Source organism: Phyllostomus hastatus, unplaced genomic scaffold (genome assembly GCF_019186645.2).
Source record: "Phyllostomus hastatus isolate PE091 unplaced genomic scaffold, TTU_PhHast_1.1 phas_contig_58, whole genome shotgun sequence".
In the NCBI taxonomy this organism is placed as follows: domain Eukaryota; kingdom Metazoa; phylum Chordata; class Mammalia; order Chiroptera; family Phyllostomidae; genus Phyllostomus; species Phyllostomus hastatus.
In genome coordinates, this window is record NW_025333916.1 from 18661721 (window position 1) to 18684756 (window position 23036).

The window sequence follows — 23036 nt, forward strand, 5'->3', positions numbered from 1 at the left end:
TAGTGTTATTAATTTACAATATCTATGTGTATATATAGTTATATAAGTATAATACGTTTCTTAACGTTAAAATTCTTTTATTGTGTAAAAGCTGAGTAATTTTGATGTTTGTATTTCATATTTCTTTAGTATTTTATTTAGAAGGTCTGTAACTCTCCTTTTTTGTATTAAAAAAATTCATGCTTGGATATCAGTCACGCTGGTCTTACAAAACGCAGCGGGGAGGGAGTTTTCATAAACGCGGAAAGCTATGGGATAAAGGTTGTGCGGGGTGGCTGTGGAAGCACTGCCACGCTGGTTGGAGGGAGCCGTGGTGGGGGCGGGGGTGGTGCGGCGTGGGGAGAAACCAGCCCCAAAAGGGAAAGGGATCGTGATGTGTTTAGGAAAGTTGATCTGGTGTGTTAAATGGCGTTTCGGGAGAAATCTGAAAGCTTTTGGTTTACAGCAGGAGCCAAACAAAGAGATGTCGGGGTTCTGGGAACCTCCTTTAACGGATCAAAATGGGTACAATAGGTACCTCCCTTTTATGAAACTTCAAAAGACCGGACTCCAGTCTTCTGCAAGCTCAGGGTCTTCCTAGGACACCCGCAGGGTCTGTGACTCTCAGCTGCCTCAAAAACCCGGAGAAGGGAAATCCAGATCGGCCCTGGAGGGGCCAGCGGTGGGCTCCGGCCGTCTTGCGCACTGGGCATGCGCAGGGGGTGGACCGCCTGGTCGGCTAAAGGAACCGTGACGAGTCCGGAAGCGCCTGCGCGCGCCCCTCCGCACGAGAACTAGTTTTGTTCCGAGTCCTACGGCCGGGAGCAGCTCCGAGAGAACACCCCGCAGAGCTTCACCGACCCTTGCCAGCACCGCAGCAATGACCAGCAACAGCTTCGCTTATAATGAACATTCCGGGGGAGGGGAGGCGACGGAGCTGGGTCAGGAGGCGACCTCAACCATTTCCCCCTCCGGTGCCTTCGGCCTCTTTAGCAGCGATTTGAAGAAGTAAGGATGAGATTTGGGGTGCGGGGACGGGACCGAGGAGCTGGGGACCCCAGAGGAGCGGGCACCGGGCTCGGGCTCCCGGAGAGGAGCGGGGTGGTGGGGAGACTGCACCGGGGCCGGGGGTTAACGTTTCCTGCCGGTGGGTGGGGTTGGGTCAGCTGGGAGTAAGTGGGAGCTGTTGGGGAGTTGCGGAGAGGGTGTGCAGGGGTCTCTAGTGGTCTTCACACTTTGGTGAAGGAAGAGGCATTTGGAGAGCTTAAGTTCCATCCCCAAAGACTCTGATTGAGTTGGTCTGGGACACAGGAAATCTTAAATCTGAACAAACGCTTGTAGCACATTTAATGGTTGTTGGATCAAACTTGGAGAAATTCACACATAGGCTGAAAGAGTGGGGAGCTGAGAGGGAGATTTGGAGTGTGAGTGTTGCTCATCGGACACTGTTGAAGCGCCGAAGCAAGGAAGTGTTCCGGCGCTTTATGAATGGACAGACTGGTTTACACAGACTTTAATGATCTGGAACAGTTTCTTTTGCATTACAGACAACCCCCATCTCAAACAATAATAAGCATATGAGTAGAGAATATTTAGTGTTACTAAAAACAAATGTACACTCTGTTTTTAAAAAGTAAAATTTATTTAATTACCATCGAAAAATGGGAAGTCAACAGTCCCAAATTGTTTTATTTGGGGAGAAGAGTTTAAAATTACTGAATCACAGTAACTTTATATATTATTGTAATAATTTTTACATTTATTTTTAATCTTTCAGTACTAAACACTATGGTTACTTGTTAGGCTGTCACTAGATGCTAAATTAAGGTAAAGTGCCTGTGCTAGTGACTTTGACAGTGTCAGAAGGGTATAGTGGTAATTAAATTTTAATTACTAACAAGACAGAGCAGTCTGTAAAGTGCTATAGTAGTTGAAATTTGGATGAAATTTTGACTGTTTTAAGCTTATTGAAATCTTATGTACAGCTTGTAGAATACAGTTTTTTTTTCCACCTTATTCTCAGGTTAGAAGAGTTTAAAAGTAAGAAAATTTCTTTTTATTTTTCATTCTGTGCACTTAAATGATATGTTATTGCTCTAACAAGGAGCTTGTTGCAGCTCTTCAGTTTTATTAGCAAAAGGTTTCAGCTGTTGAATTAACCTATAAGTCTGTTTCTGTCTTGCATGTGATTTGCTTACAATTAATTACTTTTATGGCTTGTGAACATCTAAGATGTTTTTCTATTTGAGCCTCTGATTTTCTATTTTGTCTCATTCAGGTCTGATTTGGAAAAAAAAAAGATGTGTGGGTTTGACTATGACCAGTGTTGTTGAGGTGACTAAACAGGTTGGATTTAAAAGAAAAATAGCTAAAAACATTGAATGAATGAATGAATGAAAATAGCTAACATTTATTCAGTGCTTGCACATTTATGTACAATACTTTATTATCTCATTCAGTGCTCCTAACAATCCTATTGCTTGTCACTGGATACTGGTCCCACTTTGCCAGTTAGGAAATCAGAGCACAAGTGATTAATTTGCCCAGCATCTAATACATATACAAGCTAGAACACTGCACTGTTTGAATTTGAACCCAAATACCCTAAGAGCTCATTCTCTCAAGCACTTTGATATGCTACTTTTTACTTGATGAAAGTTATGGTGCTTTTATTAGAGAATGCATACAGCTCATTAAAAGTTTAAAACTCTGAGTAGTAGTTGTAGACAGGGTAGACCTTGAAGTAACCAGAAATTAGAAACATTTTGGCCATTGAACTGTAACATAATGGAGTCGCGTAAAAAACAAGTAGACTCCTGTTCTGGAAGTGGTCAATTAATCTTTTTTGAGCCTCTCATTTATAAATTGGTGATATTTTTTGCTTAAAAAATAACAAAATGTATGTTAAAATTTAACAGCTTACCCTGTTTTTCCACTCTAATTTTTGACGGTTTACGCAGAAATGGTTTCAAATTTACAAAAAGTTGCAAGTATAATACAGACAACTACTCTCTGTGCAAACTCAACAATTTTAAAATTTGTTACATTGCTTTATTTCTCTCTTTCTCCCCCTCCGTACACACACAGACATATACACACATTCACATTATGTGTTCTAAACTTTTGGAGACTAGGTTGTATACATCATGTCCCTTTGTTCTTAATACCTTAGTATGCATTTTTTTTATTTTTAAGAATAAAGATACTCTCTTACACAATCACGTACTATTATATTCAGGAAATTTAACATCAGTACATTTTACAGTTGGTGATCCAGTGTTGTCATTTATTCCAATAAATAATTTTGTATTTTAGCATTTCCCCCCCTCTAGTGCCAAATCCCATCTAGGGGCCTGTATTTCTTTTTTCTTTTTCTTTCTTTTTTTTTTTTGTCTAATCTCTTTAATCTTCTTTAATCTGGTCTAGTTCCTTAGTCTTTGTTTTCCTCTACCTTGGGGTTTGAAGAATGTAAGCCAATTACGTTATAGCTCGGAAATCAATTTTAGTGGTGTTTCCTCGTTAGATTCCTGTTCTGTATCCTTGGCCATGGTACTACCATAGGTGATGTGTGGCCTTCTCAGACTGTTGCATCCTGAGGCATAGGATGCCCACTTCATGATAATTGTCCAGTTACTTCAATTTTTCCGGTAATCTCTCTATGGGGAAGACCCTTTGAGACCATGCAGATGTCCTGCTTCTTATTAAATTTACCACCCCCTGTATTTGATGAATCTTCTCAACCAGTCTTTGCCGCAATGGCTGCAAAATGGTAGTTTCAACTCTCTGGCTCCCTCCAGTATTCTCTTTGGCCTCTTGTTCTAGAGCTGTATGTCCTTTGATGCTTCACTGGCCATTTCCAAGATGGCTAATCACTTCCTAGTCACAGGATTATTATTGATTTTTGTTTTTGGAATTTAATCTCATTTATTAATCTTATTTCTCCCCTTCCCCCTTTGAACAAAACCAGAATTAGGGAGTTTTAGATGGTTTTATGAAAGATCCTGTACGCCCTTTATTGGTTAACCAGGCCTGTGTATTAGAATATTGGCTTCAAGATTTTCAGTTTCTTTATTTAAAATGTGAATAATTAATTTTTTGTATGCCTTTCTTTTGATACTATTGTAAACTTTTATTTCTTTTAGTTTTTTCCTAAATCATTTTCCTCCTTTGTCTTAAACAATTAAGCTCCTTTTTTATCTTTATCATTTGGCTGTGTGTTAAATTTAAAAATAATTTTAATAATTTTATTTCTGGATTAAACATTTATTTAGGAATTAATTTCTAGAAAGAAATGCGTAAGACTAATGATTTTTTCTTAAGAATAGTAAGGCTATGAAATTATTTAATTTCTCTTCTTTTGAGAGCATCTCAGTGTATTAGAGCATTGGTCCTAGAGAAGATCTAAATTGAAGTTAATTGTTTTCACTTGTAATGTTGCCCTGTTCAAGTTGTGTTATCTCTTCAAACTTCAGCATCCTCATTTTTCAAAAGGGTATGATAATACTTGCCTATTTTGTGAGATTCTTATAAGATGGTATAGTTGAAAGTGGTTTCTAAATGAGAATGTTAACTAACACTATTTGGAAAAGTTGGTAAAAGTTTTACTGAAGTGGTGACATTTTAAGTCTTAAAGCCTGGAAAGGTTTTTGCCAGAAGGAGGAAAGGGGAGTTCTTCAGACAAAGTGTGTAGAAATCAGGAGAGCTGCAAAAGAAAACTCATGTTCAGCTAAGGTAGAGATGAGGGCATCAACATTTAGAAGTGTAGGTAGTAATTAAAGCACAGGAATTGATGAAATCATCCAGGGAGAACTTTTCTTGTTAGAAGAGAAGGCAGTGTAGACAAGTCCCTGAAGACCTAGGGAGAGAGACGGTGCTCAGAGGGGTTGGAAACCAGAGGAAGGTTAAAAACAAAAGAAGCTAAGAGGACAGTAATAGGAAATGATCAACTATGTTAGATGTTGCATGGTGAGGGCAAATAGAATACAGGCTGGAAAGAGGCCATTGGGTTTAACAATTAAAAGGTGGCCTCAGGAACCACAAACTTGCCAGTGCAGTACCACCTGAAATACTTGAAAAGTAGCATTTTTAGTCCCAGCTGAAACTAGGGTGGATTTTTCTTTTGTTTAGATTCACAGAGTTGATTTAGACCCAGAGGAATGGCTGCATGCTTTCCTGCAGTCATGCTACATACATCCTGTAGTTATGGTATAGTCAGCACTATATCAGTGATTTATATTGCATTAACAAAGCCTCGCTTATCTTAAATTTTATTTACTGTCAATTTTACAACATTAGCCATGAAAATTACATTACATATAACCCTCTAACCTTTAATATCAGTGTTTGTCCATGGAGTTTCCTAGGAAGATTACATGGATCTGTGGTTTGTAATTACAGTAAAGATTCTAACTATGGCTCCATCAATTTTTTTCTCTTTCAAGAAAGATGTAGACGTGCAGCTGAATGAGCATAACCTTTTTATAGGGATGTTTTTGAGTTTACTTTATTAAAAATAAAGATAAACTAATCCCAGATGAAATTATTTTATTAATAGTAACACATTATTTTGGTCATACCTTAAAAAGTCATTGTGTCTCACTTATATGAGCTTTTAAACTTGTTTTTTTTGGTGATTGTTTCCATTTTATTTATAATAATTTTAATTAGGGTCTATACCATATTTTTATAATTTTTTTCAGTTAACACTTTTATAGTTTCAGTTGTTTTAAGTTTGTTCCATTTTCTTTTTACTTGTCCTACTATTTCTCATTGATATCTTTATCTCATTAAGTCATTCTGTATTCTCAGATTATGTAGTATCTTAATGAATTTGTTGAATATTGTATAGAGAAATCTCACACACACTCACCTAATATTAGATGGTGTAATTTATATGAAGTTAGCTAGCAAAGTTTTCAGCTTGTATTGGGTTGACTGAGAAGTCTATGATTTTTTTCTGTAAAATGAAAGATATGTTTTACATTTTCACCAATAACTTTATTGATTTGGATACAGGTATTTTGAGTATGTTTGCTGTCTCCCATGTGGTATAATGTTGATTGTTCTCAGTTTAATGTCTTGATTTGATCGCTATCAACTTCAACTATTCTAGCCAACCATGGAGCATCATCTAGTGAGAAATCTCCAACACAGAATTTCACAAACCACTTTTGACACATTTGATCAGTCACAACACCTTCTCCACATACTGCACAAATCTTTTTTTGTGTTCAGTTGTGTTTTGACCTTTCTTGAAATAATGAAAGCATAATGTGCTGAAAATGTGTATTTTTTCCATCGTCGATATTAAGATGGTTACACAAAAATTCATCAATCTTGACTAATTTTTTTAATGCATGCTGGTATGACAACTGCCACAATACAATCTAACAAAATTGTTTTGAATGACGTTAAAGATACTACTAGAGTGACATTAAAGCACTACTAGAGCTAACTTATGGGAAAACCCCAAATAACCTCTTTGGTCAACTCAATAATTTTGCTTAATAAATATTTTCAGGTCCTTTAGTCAGTTGAATGATTCAGATTCTAGTAACATTTACTGTCCCTTTAGCCAGCGTACTTAAAAATAAAGCATGACTGATTCAGGGGACCTTATACAGAAGGAAAACCTATCCTGGTATCCCTATTTTATTGTATTGTATGGTGTAGTATTGGATAGGATGGGATTGCATTGCATTGCATTGATGCATTGTATCAGCCTGAAGTTAAATTGTATATAGTTCCACAGAATCACAAAAGTGGAGATCATATGAAGGGTTATCAGTAGGGAGGAAGAGGTGGAGAATGAGGGAAAAGGTACAGGGAATAAGAAGCATAAATGGTAGGTGGAAAATAGATAGGGGAAATTAAGAATAGTATAGGACATGTAGAAGCCAAAGAACTTATATGTATGACCCATGGACATGAACTAAGGGGGGACATGCTGGTGGGAGGGGTGTTGCAGAACAGAGGGGAATAAAGGGTAAAAAAATGGGGCAGCTGTAACAGCATAATCAATAAAATATATTTAAAAATTATATATAGTTCCAGAACAGTTATTTTCCTGGCATTGCTTGAGTCTTTCCTGTTATTAGGGTTAATTGACTTGGAATTGTCACATAAGTGTTGAGTGAATTTTACAATCAGGATTTAACTCTCTTTTCCACTCTTCCAAGACATCTTTATTTGTAAATTTGGGCTTATTCCATAGGTATAGTTCATTCTGTGTTTTTAGCACAAAAATGTAAAACAATTACAAGATCTTTACTATGCCTTTCAGAAACTTAGAATGTAGTTGGTAAGATAAGACCAATGAAAACTAACAATAATACAAGTATATAATTAATATTAAATTATGAAATAATTCTCAACCTTTCAGTGTGATATACTTACCTAAAGGTATGTATTTATAAGACTTTTTTAATATAAAGAATGATTTACTGAAGAAAATTGAAATGCTGGAATTTGAAATGTCAAACACATTTTAGTTTGAGATGCTAAAATGTTGGCCCTTTAGCATGTTATGAAGAGGTACAGACTCCTCATTGTGAGTTTATTTGTCTTGTGCTCAGGAGACTAGGGTTGCAGGTATGAAAATATAATCCACTAATGACTTCTGTAGCATACTGTTGTCCCTCTCATCATCTTCAAGTTCAAAAGATTTAAATTCCTTGAGTTCTGATAACTCCAGTTTTGTTAGCTGATTTGTTTTGATCTGTCTTGTTAATTCTGCCTAGCAGGTTGACATTTATGATCAGTAGATCTAGTTCTGGAGATGTTAACGTATTTGTCATGCTATATACTATGTAAACTGAAGCCTACTTTATTTTATTTACAAAAGCACATAAAATATTAGCCAATTTCAATGTTTTATTTGATGTTTCACTGTCTTTTTTTGCAAGATAACTATTGAAAGAAGAAACTGTAATGGCATCAGCAGTGCCTTCCGAGTTAGATGAACTACTTATTTTTGTTTTCACATGAATAACACTGCTACTTTTACAAAGGGCTCACTGCTGAAATTAATGATTGTCACTTCATGGTGCCGTAGGGCTTCTATAATTTAATTCTTGAAATACACTTAAAATTAAATGAGATTTTACCCATTAAAAAATTGATGAAATACTGCCTGTAAGCAGAGTCTTACTCTCCAACAGATTGTAAAGGTGTTTCATTTTATTTGCTTGTCTTGCTTTTCTTTTTGGAGGAGAGTTAGTTCAGACTTTTACAGTTTATCTTAACAAATATTCAGCCAAAAAGATATTCATTGCTTGATGTAGGATATGTTATTTTAAGATCACTGCTTTAGTGAAATCCGAGGAGGAAATCTGGAATACTTAAGTTTGAAGCCTTACCATTAAATCTTGTGATGTGAAATATATTAATTAAATTTTTGAGGGGGAGGATTTAGAGCAGTAGTACTAGAACTGATGAATGATTAGAACAAAAAAAGGCAGACAGATGGTTGGTTGAAATGTTCTTTTTTACTGCATGGAAAGTTAAACTGCTCATAGAATGACAAATGTATTATAGGGAAATAATTTGACAGTATTGCAGTTGTGTATATAAATGAACTGCTGACAAAAACAAATTGCCTGCAGTCCAAATTCAAAATTTGAAGTGAAAAGCCCAAGGTAGAATAATCAAGAAGGAGTGATTTTCATATATTTCATATTACTGTGAATAACATTCCCTGGTTTATATACTTAGGGAAGACTTATTTAGCCTATCAGCTGGAAAGAGTTACAGATCTATGAAAGTGAACAATTAATGGTCAATGCCTACTTATTGATGGGCTGGTTATTTGTATTTGTGATAGGAACTGATCTAATTAGAAGGCCAGTGTCTTTAATCCTTCAGCTGAGTGAGTTAGCATGGCAGCTAGGGACAAGGGAGAGACTATTGAATAAGGCTGGTTCCAAAATTATTGTCAGAGCGGGTTGTCAGAGCTGCATTTCACCCAGTTGTACCCTAGGTTTTCTCAAAGTTTCTTAAAGCCTTGGTTAAGAATGCAGTGATGAAGGATGAGAGGGGAAGTCAGTACTGTGAAGACAGAGGGACAAGGGCAGAGTAGAAGGTGAGGGGACCAGATTATTTAGGACCTTGAAAAACTTGGGATTTTACTTTAAGAGAGAAGGCAAACCATTGGAGGGTTTGAGCGGAATGGGTATTTAGAAGTTAGTCAGTAGCTGTTAAGTGCCTGTTGTGTGTCAGTTGTGTTTTGTGTCAGTTGTGTTTTTTTGTTGTTTTGCTTTGAAAAGGTTATAGTCTGGGATTCTTTGGACTTGCTTGTTCATTTCTTTTTTTATTTTTGAAACTTTAAAAATTATAGAAGTAATTTATTGATATGACATATGAGTGCCATTTGTATGCCTTGCACTGTTCCTGATGCTAAGGATTAAGCAGTGGACAAAATGCCTGCTTTCATGGGGCATACAGTCTAGTGGAATGAAGATAGGCAATAAACAAATCAGTATATGGTCGGTCATTTGATGACAAGGAGTACTATGGAGAAACATAAAGCAGGGATATTGGATATAAAGGGTGGGGGTTGGGTTGTGTTTGAGAAAGCAGGGTCAGGAAGACATCCTTGAAAATTTGTTAAAAGAGCACGTACCTGAAGAAGGTAAGGGAGTGACATCCAGATGTCTGGGGAAGAGTGTGCAGTAAGAAGTGTTCAGGCTCTGAGGCAGGAGAATTTCTGACCTGTGTGAGGATCAACAGGGAGGTCAGAGTAGTGGGAGTAGAGTGGACGAAGAGAAGGGAGAGTTTAGTAGAAGGTCAGAGAAGTGAGGAGCCAGGTTGGTTTGGGCTTTGTAAATCACTGTAAGGACTTTATTTGATTCTGAGTGAGAAAGGAAGTCACTGGAGGGTTTTGAACAGAGGTGTGAGATGATCCAGTTATTTTTTAAATGGATACCTTTTGCCTCCTGAACTTGCAATAGAGAGCAGATCTGAGGCAAGGAGACTGGCAAAGAGTCTATTGTAATAATCCATCTAGGCAAGGAGAAGATGATGACTAATTCAGTTGGGTGGTAGTGGAGATAAATGGTTGAATTCTGGATAGACAGTGTTTTGAAGGTAGAGCCAATAAAATTTTCTGATCGTTTGGATGTGGTATATGGAGAAAAAAAAGTCAATTATGGACACAAGGTTTTTTTGTCTAACCATCTGGAGGTGTGCAAGTGCTGTTGACTAAAATGAGGAAGATTGTGTGGAGAGGAAATTAAAGAGGGAAGGGGTTAAAGAGCTTGAGCATGTTAAGTTTCAGAGGTATGTTAGGTAGGCATCCAAGTGGAGATATTAAATAGGTAGTTGGATACATAAATACAGACCTTACAGGAGAAGTCAGGTTCTAGATACAAGTTTGGGAGCCACTAGGTTATAGATGGTATTAAATATCATGGATTGGATGAGACAGCAAGAGAGTGAATGTAAAAAAAAGGAGATTGGCATTCCTGGAGTAATGTGTCAAGTGTATGAATAAGGTCAAGTAGATGATTACTGACAAATGAGTTTTGGATTTGTGTATATGGAGGACTTTGGTGACTCTGACAAGCCATTTAGGTTACAGTAGTGGGGCTGGGTACAGTGGTGGGGCTGAAAGTCTCACTGGAATAGATTCAAGAGAGAAAGGAAAAAGAGTTGTAGTTAGTATGTATATTAGTTTGGAGGGGAGCAGAGCAATAGAATGGAAGGGAATTTCATGTCAAGGGATTTTTTTTTTAAAGGGAGAAAGGATATTATTCCATTTCATGATTGAACTATCTGATATAAAATAGGGAAAATTGACGTTGCAGCAGAGAGAAGAGAATCACTAGACTGACAGCCCCTTTTCCTTACAGAAAATTTATCAAATACAGATTAGCTAAAAAATAACCACCTGAGTTTCAACACTTAGAATCAGTTAACATGATATGGATCTTCCAGTCTTTTTTCTTATGCATATATACTGTATGTATTTTTGAAGCAAAGCTATGTGCTTTTGTAGTGTAATATGGCATTATAATTTGCTTTTTTTATTCACTAATATATGGAGCTTGTTGATTTCTTAAAGTGATAGTCCTTTTAGGACAAATTGTAATTAAGCCACTGTCTGAGAAGTACTAAAGTGTTAGAAAAGTAAACAACTATGTATACAAAATGAAGTTATATAACTAGCTACATTAAAGGCTTTAAATAGTCATGTGTAGAATGGGACCTTATTAATTAACTACATAAATAAAGGGAATAACATAATGAAAGAATCAATACTAATAATGTTTTGTTAGATAGTAGCACTGAGCAGGGCTTTCTGTACATATCTGTGTATACCAGGCAGAGGGAATAGCATATACATAGGTTTAGAGCTGTGCTATTCAGTATAGTAGCCACTAGCCACATGCAACTATTTACATTAAAATTAAAAAAAAAACCAGTTTCGGAGTCACGTTAGCCACATTTTTATGTGCTGAATGTAGCTAGTAGTCACTGTATTGGATAGTGCACATAAAGAATATTCTCAGTTCACAGAACATTCTGTTGGACACCACTTGTGTAGAGACAAGGATTTAGAGCTTATTTTAGGGGACAGGAAAAGAAATTAAGTATGGCTGAGGCATAGGGCTGGAGGGAAATGAGGGACTGATCAAGGACGGTTGACAGGCAATCAGAGCCCATAGTATGAAGGGTCTTGTATACCATGCTCAGAAATTTGGACTTTATCATGGAGGTTTGCACAGTAAGGGAGCTACCGAAGGATTTTAAGTAGAGGGACAACATAGATTTACATTTTAGAAAGGTCACTCTGGCTGCACTTGGTGTTTAGACTGGTCAACTGTATGACTAGTGGAAGTATTCTGTGATATTGGAAACACAGAAAACAGGGAAGTTTGGAGTGAGAAGTGTTGCATTCTATGTTGGACCTGCTGAGTTTGGTTGAGGTGGTAGTTGGGCAGCCCCTGAGCAGTAAGATGCATGGCTGTGGCACCCGGGAGAGGTACTTGGGCAGTGGACATTTGGGAGTCATCAGTTGATAGGTGATTTTGGAAGCCATTGAAGGGAAGATGTGAGTCATGAGAGGAAGCCAAGATGGAATCCTAGTAAAGTCGACACTGAAGGGAGTGGGACGATTAAAGCTCACTTAGAAGACCAAGAAGAAGTAAGTTGGGGGAAACACTTGAAGTTCATTATACAAACAGATGTTTTTGCATTATGTTTAAGATTTACAGAAAGGATCAAACCCACTTTCTTCTTCTGTAGGAGGAAGATGGCAGATGCATTGTTTATTGTGGTTTATTGAGACAGTGTGGTGATGCTTAAGCACACCTGCTCTGGAGCTCCTCTGCCTGGGTGTGAAAATTTGTTAAAGAATTAATAAGAGCTACTTGGGCAGGTTACCTTACCACTCTATACCCTTGGTTTTCTCATCTGTTAACACAGATGAGCATGATAATAGTACCTACACTCACTGAATTATTGTGAGAATGGAAAGATTTAACATATGTAAACAGTTAACAGTGCCTGATGTATAATAAACATAATAATTATTAGTGTTGTAACACTGTAAGATTAGTCGAGATTTACAATGTAATTGCTCAACCGTTACAATTTTAGAACCACTGTTAATTTCCACATTGATGATTGCTTTATGTTTTTGATTTTCAAGTTATTGAAAATTATTTCACACTACATTCCGAATCATAGCTCACAGCATTTGAAACTATTAAATTATGTAAAGTATCTTTAATGTGCACCACATAAAACAAATCAATAAGCACTAGGTAAATTTTTGTGTGATTATCAAGGATTTGGGAATAATGATTATAATAGTATAAGGGAGTAAAATATATTTGTTTTAAGCTTTTTATTTAATCTCCGGTTTTGCTAACCAGTATTATATTGCTTTGAAGTGGTCTCTTAAAGAAGGAGTTCATTTCTCATTTTTTCTGTTTTACTTTAATAGAAAGCCAAAGGAACCGAGTTTCAGGAAGGAGTTAATCAGCAGTGCTGGCTGCTGGTAAGCAGTCCAGTAGAATAAAGTCAGGGGAAGCCTTTCTTGGATTTAGTCATGTGGCAGGTGTTGGTGAATTTGGTGCTGGTGACAGCAGTATTAGGGGAATTCGTTGCATCAGGGTGATGAGAAGTGAGTGATGAAAGACCACTTTTCCAAAGATCTTTGGCTTTCATGGGGGAGGAGAAAGGGTGGAATTGTAGGGACACATGGAGCCTGAGGAGCTTTAGTTTTAAGGGTTGGAGAGAGTTGAGAATGAGTAAATGCTGGTTGGAAGAAGGCAATAGAGAAGGGTGTCAGAAAACAAAAGAGGGAGAGATCTAGAGCACAGTGGAGAAAAGAAGAGGATGATTTGAAGACTTAATTTATAGTCTTTTGTTAACAAAAGGGAAAAATGGTTAGAACGTGTGATGAGAGTGAACAAGGGAAGTGGAAAGGATACAAGTTTGAGGAGAGGTCTGAAGTAGCTGCTGCAGACAATGGGAAGGCCTTCGGACAGAGAAAACCAGGGAGGCTTGTTGGGTGATATTGCAGGCTTGCCTGGTTGAGGTAAGAGAACATTGACTTATACTGCCAACAGTCTGATCTTTTTCTCTAGTAGTGCTTGGCAGTCTTTGCCTAGACATAAAGAAAATGGTCAATTCATGATGCAGAATTGAGGTTTTCCTAGAAGGGTGCTGTGAATGACAGTGTGGCAAGGAAGTTCAGGATCTTGGTAAGAAAGATGTTGAAGTAATTAAACACTATGTCTGAGCTGGAGTGGGGAAGAAGTAAAGACAGGAGGCTGAAAGGAAAACACATTGAGGGAGCCAGGGGAATAGGAGTCTTTAAGTTAAAGGAATTGGTATATTGGGACTAACTGAGTGAGAGTGGGAGAAGGACAGGAGACTGTGATCAGAGAGAGTTGTGTATGAACTTAATATTGCAGAGATTGGGTCATTTTGGGTGCTCACAAGGTTTGGTTATGATTTAAGGTATGACTGGGGTAGTGAAAAGCTAAAAGTACCTGGAGGTGAGAGTCAGCAAAGTGATTAGGACAGGGAACTTAGAAATATCATTTTAATGGATGGCTTTCCCAGTGAATGTTAAAGCCACCCATAATAATAGCCAGTGGTTGAAACATCTTTATTGAGTGGATGAGTGATAGATGACAACAGCAAGGATGAACAGGGGTAGCTAAGCTCAATAGTGGTTATTTTTGAAGATGCTTTCTCTGGGGATGCATTGAGTCTGGTACCAGAAATTATTTCTTCTGAGATCTTCCCTTTCCCCTTTATTTATTGACACTGTGAATCATTGATGGTGTCCTTTATACAATGACTACCAGAAAACTTACAGAAAAATTTGTGGTTTGCAGCTTGCAAGTATATGGACCTTGGTGGCAAGCATTTTGGGTATTAACCTAACTCTTGCCTCTATTTCAATTTCCTTATTTTTCCTTTTCCCACTTAAATTTTAAAGTCTTGCTATATATTATAAATAATTGAGTATCCCCCTTAAATTGAAGTTAGGGAACAAGGCAGGACATAAAAAAATATGCCTAAGCAATTGTTGGAGATGGTAGCAGTTCTTTTGTCATTCATCACTGCCACTACGTAACCGTTGGCATAATTGTCAAACCTTTAAGTGTAGCCACTCTGCAGCTTCTGCTCTTGGCTTGGGGGATACAAACTGGCATCATAATTGTAGTAATGACAGTAATAATATCTTACATTTTTATATTTCTTTTATTTTCTGTGGTTTTCAGTCCATTTCCACCATATACTTCAAGGCTTCATAAGTCCCCCAGTCTTCCTAGTAACATTTAGCCCTGTCTTCTGCCCTGCCTACTGAACCTTGGTGTAAATTAAGTCCGAATTTTTTCCATTCTAACCCCCTTGTTATTCCTAGACTTGAGCCTCTTTCTTTCTTTCTAAACCTCACTCAGCAGAGATCTCCAAGCACTATGTAACTCAGGCCTCTTTTGTCTCAATTATTTGCACTAAATGCATATAAAACTTCTATTTACTAGGGTTATAGGTATGGGTTCCAGTTATTCAACCAGAAATTGTTTCTGGATGGGGTTTATCTGAATCATTGGAACTCTAAATGCCTTTTTGTGTGGATGGTCTCTTTACCCCATCTAACTCCGAATGCTAATACTCCCCCATATACTCTTAGGTTCACTCTTTATGGGTCATACCTTCAATCTCTATGAGACTCCATGCCCACGTATTTGTACTGTTTCTCCTTTTTTATTTTGAGTCCTCATTGTCATCCAAGGTGTGTGATTGTCCACAGGGCTCTTAGTTTCCAAACTGGAGCTATAGTTCCTGTGTTGTAAGTGTCATACAGACTCTTCCCTCACGTTTCCTGGGCTTTGGAACTCCAGAGCTTTTTCTTTTTTCTTTTCTTTTTTTTTTAAGCAGTTTTTCATGGGTCATGTATCTGTGTATTGGTTTGCAAAAATTTTCACGTACTTTATCTCTAGTTGAGCTGTCAGAACACTAACATTAAAATAAAAAGGTTGGCACTTGCTTAGTGTCAAATGGAGTAAGAAGTGCTTCATAGTGAAGAAGAAAGTTGTCATTGAAGGCTGGAGCTGCAAGAGAAGATAAACTTTGATTTGAACTTTGACACAAGGATTAGGAAAAAATTAAGGATAGGAAAACCAAGAATAAGGGTAAACTATTCTGGCTTTTCTCTGGCAACAGTGAGTGAACCTGTTTGCATAAAGAGGGGAGTTCATGTGAAGGAGCAGTAGACAGTGATAGTCAAGGAGCAAGCAGTTGGCTAGAGTGTGAAGGAAGTGGGACTTTAACTTCTGTTCTAAGCACAGGAGTTGATGATTACAAATACTACTGCAGTGGTGTTTTGGGAAGATGAATCTGGCATTGTATTGAGAATAGATTGGAGAGAAACTGGGGACAGAGGAACCCTGAAAGAGATTTTTCAGAAAAGTCTAAGAATAATATGATAATGTTTTGGGCTCTGTTGATTTAAGCAGGGAATGAAGAGGAAGAGAAATGTGAGCAGCATCATGAAAGAGGGATTTATAGCTTTTAATTATTAACTACATTTGAGTGAAGGAGAGAGGAGTCAAGGACTTCAGTTTTAAGCCTAACTAGAGGAATGTTAGGACTGTCAATTTAAATGAGAGAGGGTTGAGAGGACATTTGGGAAGGTGAAAGGACATTTTCATGAGTGATGTTGGACTGTAGTTACATATTTGTAGATATGTTTGATACGTATGTGTTTGAGAGTATATTGAGGTGAGAGCAATATACAGTTGTCTGTGACTAAGTAATGACACTTCTCATTAGATGTAATCAAATTCTGTTAGGTCTGTTCTTGAGATGTTTGTGGTTATTGAAAAGGTCAATATAGTATATGGGCCAAAAAATATTTTGAGAATAAAAAAATAAAACATATTATCTAAAGACCATTAACCCAAAATAATGAGAGCAGTCAGATTGCTAAAAAAGGAATACAAATGGCTACTACTGTACTAGCACTCAGAGGAATGTAAACATTCTTCCTATTGTTATTTATGAAACAATGGCAATAAAAGAGGGTAGTTTGCTAATGTTTTTATTTGGCAAATTAAGAGTGGGCAACCCTGTGTCCTTACCCAGAATTTTTGTTCAAATTTGACCTAGTTCTTGAAATCTGGAAGTCTGGAACACTCTTCTGGATGTTTGAGCTTACCAACTTCAGGGACAGTAAGAATTTTACAAACACTTTTAGGTATTTTAATAAAATCAACACAGATGACTCATTTAACATAAGTAGAAATGGTAGGGTTAATTAAAAGTCAACTAAATACAATTCGAAACACATAGTTCCTATAAATAGCTTCTGTTTGTCTGACAGTATAACAATTATAAAATAATAGATTGGTTTTCTCAAGGTGATTGGATACTTGAGCATGTTTTTAAAAGAGAAAATGTGGTTAAGTGCTGGAAGTCAGAGGTAGCTTCTATGTATACATAATGCACATGCACACATACAACCATCTATCTATTCTGGGGCCTGGTCCATTACTTAGCAAATGATTTTTTCCATAGCATTCTTAATATTTTTAAATTTTTCGCTAGTGTAGTAAAAATGATAAAATTTTTAATATAGTTGGGTCAATAGTATTTGTATTATATTTCAAAAATTTAAAACTACATGCAAAATAACTTAATCTCTTAAAATGACCACTTTTTTAGATGACAGTAATTTTTCAACAGATGGCAAACTTTTAAATAACTATATAAACTTCAGTTATTTGCACTTTCAGATTCTATTCATAAGTAGGAATTTGACTTGCTTTCTCTTTCTAGGCCTGTATAGCCTTCCTCAGGACACTTGACAGGACCCTGTGACTTTTTTTCCTTTATCATGGTAAAAAACACATAACATGAAACTTACCACCTTAATCATTTTAAAGTGTGCAGTTGTATAGTGTTGAGTATACTCACAGTGTTATGTGATGGATGTCAAGAACTTTTTCATCTTGCAACACTGCCATGTGCTTTCTAAAAATGGGAGAGTTCACTGAGCTTTCCAAGTGCTTCAGGGACAGAGCTTATCTGAGATAGAGATTGCATGTTGGTTTCCTCAATTCCCTGCACAGAAAGCTGATCCAAACTCATCAGATGGAAAACTTAACTTGCCTTCTGTGGCCTTGGAAAGTTGATTTTATTTTTCTAAAGAACTTAAAAATATGGATCCAGCTTTGAGTTGGCATATCTTATTAACACAATTTGGAAAACTTGTATTTATTCTACCCTAGTTTATGAATTTCTTGGAGGAAAATATAATGCTAATACTCAGACCTGATGCACACACTGACTCTTTGGCATGTCTGTGTTCATGCCCATCTGTTACTGTGGCACCATGCCCGTTATTGCAGGAGCATGCCAGCGGCAGTGAGGCATGTGAGCCAGCAAAGATGAATTGTTTGGATGGAATACACTATTCTGTAATACTAATTAATTTTGAGCTGATGAATCTACATGAGCTAATGTTAACCAAATACAGTCAAAGTAATGTCATTGAAGATAAAATTTATTTTGACTTATGCAGAAGTGTATTGCAGATGTTTTAGACTGCTATTGAGAATAGTTAGGGTTACTGTATATTATGATTCCAGTGATCAGTTTTCTTTAATTTTGAATGTAAGAAAAAAGTAATAGTTTTCTTACAGCAGATTATAGATATGGGAGGAAGCATTGTGGCATTGTAGGTTATAGATTTATATTTATAAGGTATTACTCTACAGTTCTTGAAATGTGTTCATAATGAACTTTAAAGCAGAAATTTTAAGAAGTTTAAGTATGTTTTATTGATTATGCTATTACAGTTGTCCCAGTTTTTCTCCCTTTGCCCCCCTCTGCCCAATACCCTCCTTTAAGCAATCCTCCCCACCCCTTAGTTCATGTCCACGGGTCCTGTGTGTAAGTTCTTCGGTTTTTCCATTTCCCATACTGTTCTTAACTTCCCCCTGTTTTGTTCCTACTAATTATGCTTTTTAATCCCTGCACGATTACCTCATTCTCCCCCTACCTCCTCCTGGCTAATAACCCTCCAAATGATCTCCATATCTATGATTCTGTTCTTGTTCTGGTTGTTAGCTTAAGGGTTTTTTTGTTGTTGTTGTTTTGTTTTAAGATTCAGTTGTTGATAGTTGTGAATGTGGAATGTGTTGCTTTTTAATGTTCATGGTTTTAATCTTCTTCTTTTTCTTAAATAAGTTCCTTTAACATTTCCTATAATAATGGCTCAGTCATGATGAACTCCTTTAGTTCTACCGTGTCTGGGAAGTACTTTATTTGCCCTTCCATTCTAAATGATAGCTTTGCTGGATAGTGTAATCTAGGTTTAGGTCCTTGCTTTTCATCACTTTGAATATTTCTTGCCAGTCCCTTCTAACCTGCAAAGTTTCTTTTGAGAAATCAGCTGACAGTCTTATGGGAACTCTTTTGTAGGTAAATCTCTGCCTTTTTCTTGATGCACACACCGGCCCACAGTGTCCACGTCCTTATGGATGAAATGAGACATTCACACGGACTACCGAGTCCGGTGGAGGAAAAGGGACAGCATGGCTTTTCTCTCAAGGGGACCAAAAGCCTTGGCCCTTGCCTCTACTGGCCTTTATTGGGTTTCTCGGCACATTACATGATGGTTCTCACTTACTATGCACAGATTCGCTTTAGGTAGTTACCTTTTACAGAAAACAAAGGAGCCAATGCTGCTAAATCATATCACAGAAGAGAGATATTTGCAAATGCAAAGGGAAAAGTGGTTGAACCAGTTACCCTCATACTTGGAACATTTAGCATGGGTTTTAGGAAGTTACATTGCAGTAAATGTCCTCAATTCAGGGTGAGGGAGTTTCTTTGCAAGAGCAGCCTAGGCACATTGCAGGCCTGATTCCCCATGGGAGAACCTATCTGTGGGCATGGGTCCTGTGCATCTCCCAGTAGGAGCTGGGCCCACACCATGCAGAATAGTCTCCTACATTCTCTTAATGCTTTTAATATTCTCTCTTTATCTTTAACATTTGGCATTTTAATTATGATATGTCTTGGTGTGTTCCTCCTTGGGTCCAACTTATTTGGGACTCTGTGTGCTTCCTGGACTTGTATGTCTATTTCCTTCACTAAATTAGGGAAGTTTTCTTTCATTATTATTTTTTTTAAACAACTTTTTTTAAAATTTTAAAATTTTTTTTTAGAGAGGGAAGGGAGGGAGAAAGAGAGAGAGAGGAACATCAATGTGCGGTTGCTGGGGGCCGTGACCTGCAACCCAGGCATGTGCCCTGACTGGGAATCGAACCTGTGATGCCTGATTCGCAGCCCACGGTCAATCCACTGAGCTATGCCAGCCAGGGCCTTTTTTCATTATTTTTTAAAATAAGTTCAATGCCTTGCTCTTTCTCTTCTCCTTCTGGCACCCCTATGATTTGGATGTTGGCACATTGGAGATAAATCCTTGGTTGTCGGACTTCCATACAGCCCGATTTTCTGATGGTTCTGGGTGTTACTAGTTTTGACATACAGTTGTTATTCTTTCTATGGGTACATGAGGATGCATGGCATGTCTACCTAGGCCTCCATCTTGACCGGAAATCTCCTCCTGTTCTTTCTAAAGTAGAAATCCACAACCATGTGATACATTTGAAGGACGTTGGTTTTCAAAACAGTACAAGTTTAATTACTTGCCATTCCTTAGTTCTCTGGAGTTTTACCTAAAAGTTATATGAGATTAAAATTTCTTTCTTTTTTTTCTTCTCAGTACCCCAGTTTTCAAACGAGGAGTTTTTTTGGGTGGACTAGGGGAAAGGGAAGCCCTGCATCTAAAAGGAGGTGTTGGGCCTTTTGATGGTGAAGTGTGGCTTGTGCTGGCACCTGGTGGGGCAGCGGGAACTTGATCTTGAAGTCAGCAGGAACTTGACTGCCTGCCAGTGGCACTTGCTAGCCGCAATCTCCTCCATCTTCATGATCTGGATGGAGTGGGCATGGGCACGGTGCTGGGCCCACATGTCTCAGCAGCACTAGGTGACTGCAACGGTGGTAGTCACATCCCAGTATTCCCCATACATATTGTGGGTCCCACTGTGGGAGTTACAGTGCAAGCAGATACCAAAGTTCTTCACCCTAAGATGAAGAGACTTCTTGTTGTTATGTGTATGGCATCATGGTTTTTAAAATATGCCTGGGGTTTAACCTTCATTGGGGTCATGAATCCTTTTGAGAATTCAGTGAAAGCTTGGAGTTTTTCTGTATCCCTCTTAAGAAACACACTAGTATATAGTTTATATCCCTTTATTCTTTCAACTGATATTTATTGGAAATACTATTTAATCACCCTAAAAGGGAATTTTTTGAACACCTGCCCACAATAGAGGATTTCCCCTGAAGATTTCTTTATCTTCTTCAGCTGAGACACAAAGTACCAGAAGTGGGACTTGGCAATGACATCGTTAGGTGCAAAGGTGCACATGTGGTAGAGGGGCTGTGTGCGGTGCTTAGGGGAGGGTGGGCAGGGCCCCAACACCTCGCACTCTCGCAGTGCGCCTGAGGTGTTTGTAGTGTTCGCTCCCTGTTTGCCACCACCCACAAAAGGCAGAAGTTCTTATATATTGTATAATCCTTTACTTGTATGTTGTACTTACAATATTTGAGCCTCAGTTCCTTATCTATTAAATGGGAATAATAGTCATGTGTGCTCTATTGGGACTTTGTAATAATAAGATTAGATAGTTTCATAAGTTCTAGAAAACAGTACTACAGTCGTGGCTAAATAACGTATATGTTATAAATGCAAGACATGTTAGTGGCAAATTAAATAGTAATATAGAAAGGATATAACTTACGTTCCTGTACTCTCTGAGATAGATGGCTACAGTGAACATGTTTGTATGTATCTTTCCAGAAATTTTTTTAAAAAATCAAATGATAATATATATGGTATCCTGCACATATGTTGCTTTTCCCTTCATATATCTTGGAGGCCTTTTTGAATCAGCATATGAAACTATTTCAGTCTCTTTCACCACTGTATAATATTTCCTAGTTCTCCCTTTATTTCATTAGTTCTGGTTTTGAGGGGCATTTGATTAATATCACTTTTTGATGAGTATAAGCAATACTGCAACATAATTTTTTGTATACTTGTGTGAATGTATTTGTTGGAAAAATTTCTAGACATAGAATTGTAGGTCAAAGGTCATTACATGTTAAATTATGACAGATATTGCTAAATTACCTTCCGGATGGGTTGCACCAGCAGTCAAGTCTCTCTTCATCACGTCTTTGCCAATACTGGGTACCATCAAATTTCATAATGCTTGCCAGTCTTATAGGTGCAGATTGTTATTACCCTGAGTCCTTATAATTGTGAGTGCATAAGTCTTTTCCCTCATATGTTTTCGTTTATTCTTTCAGTGAAACACTTTGAAATGTCCATTGTCCATTTCCCTACTGAATCAGCGCTTACCAACTAGTCAAGGGGCCCTTGTATTTTAAGAAAATTGGCACTTCTTTCAGATGAATCCCAAAGTAATTAATTTAATTTTTGGTTAGTTTATGGGATTTTTTTTAGTGCAAAAATTTAAAAAGTTTTTTGGTTCATGTTTATCAATTTTTATTGTTTCTGAGACTCCCCCAACTGGCATTTTTCTTTACAGTGCTCTTAAACAGTAAAAAAGAACTTTTGCCCGTGTCATCTAATTTTTGTCACAGCATATGTAAACTCAACTATCTCAGTGATTCTGTGAAATTTCCTTTGAAACTTTAAGGGTGAATACTCACATTCTAGAAGAAATTCCTAACAGCCTGGGCAAAAGTAGAACCTACTTCTTGCTGCCAGACAGGAGAACAAGTGCCTAAGGGCATTGATAAGGGTTTGGCAAGTACGTGTGGAGACTTCCTGTGGTACGTGTGTGTGTGACGTACTGGCTTTTAAAACGTGCCTAGGGTTTAACCTTTACCTCGGTCGTGGATCCTTTTGAGAATCCAGTGAAAGCTTGGAGTTTTTCTGTATCCCTCTTAAGAAACATGTTAGTATATAGTCTATATCCATTTAGTCTTTCAGCTGATATTTACTGTGTGCCTATTATGAGGCTGTAAGGAGTTTAGACTGCTTGAGGAAACTGTAGCCTGCATGTACAGACCTTCATTTGGGTCTCATATATTCAAGTACATTCCTACCTTATTATCTTGGCAGAATTTCTGTGGTTGGCTCTTTCTTGTCAATCGAGACCTCATTCGATCACCTACCCATAGAGATCTTTTGTGTCCACTTAATCTTTGTTTATTGTGTTACCCTATTTTAATTCTTTTTAATTGAGTACTAATCTGGTCTTTCTTTATATTTTCCTTCCTTCCATTCCTCCTTCCCTTCCTCTTCTTTCTTCTGTCATTCCCCTTATACTCTCTTTCCCTTAAATTCTCACTTAAGAAGTAAGTCCCAAGAAGTCAGGGACCCCCCTACTTAGCACATTTCTTGACACATAGTGGATCTTGAATAAATGAGTGTGCTAGGCCCAGTGACACGTGCCTTTCTTGTTGTCTTTATAACAACGTATTTGAAG

The 23036-nt window shown here is 37.5% G+C and overlaps 1 protein-coding gene and 1 pseudogene across 1 annotated transcript in view; one reads left to right on the plus strand and one right to left on the minus strand.

Moving 5' to 3' along the window:
• The first annotated feature begins 718 nt into the window (after window positions 1-718).
• AP3B1 (adaptor related protein complex 3 subunit beta 1) overlaps window positions 719-23036 on the plus strand; it is a 242378-nt gene continuing 220060 nt past the window's right edge. Inside the window, exon 1 of the mRNA XM_045848192.1 lies at window positions 719-987. Coding sequence (XP_045704148.1) covers window positions 860-987 — 128 coding nt within the window. The 5' untranslated portion in view covers window positions 719-859. The remainder of the gene's footprint in view (window positions 988-23036) is intronic.
• Window positions 20298-22502, minus strand: LOC123824894 (annotated as a pseudogene).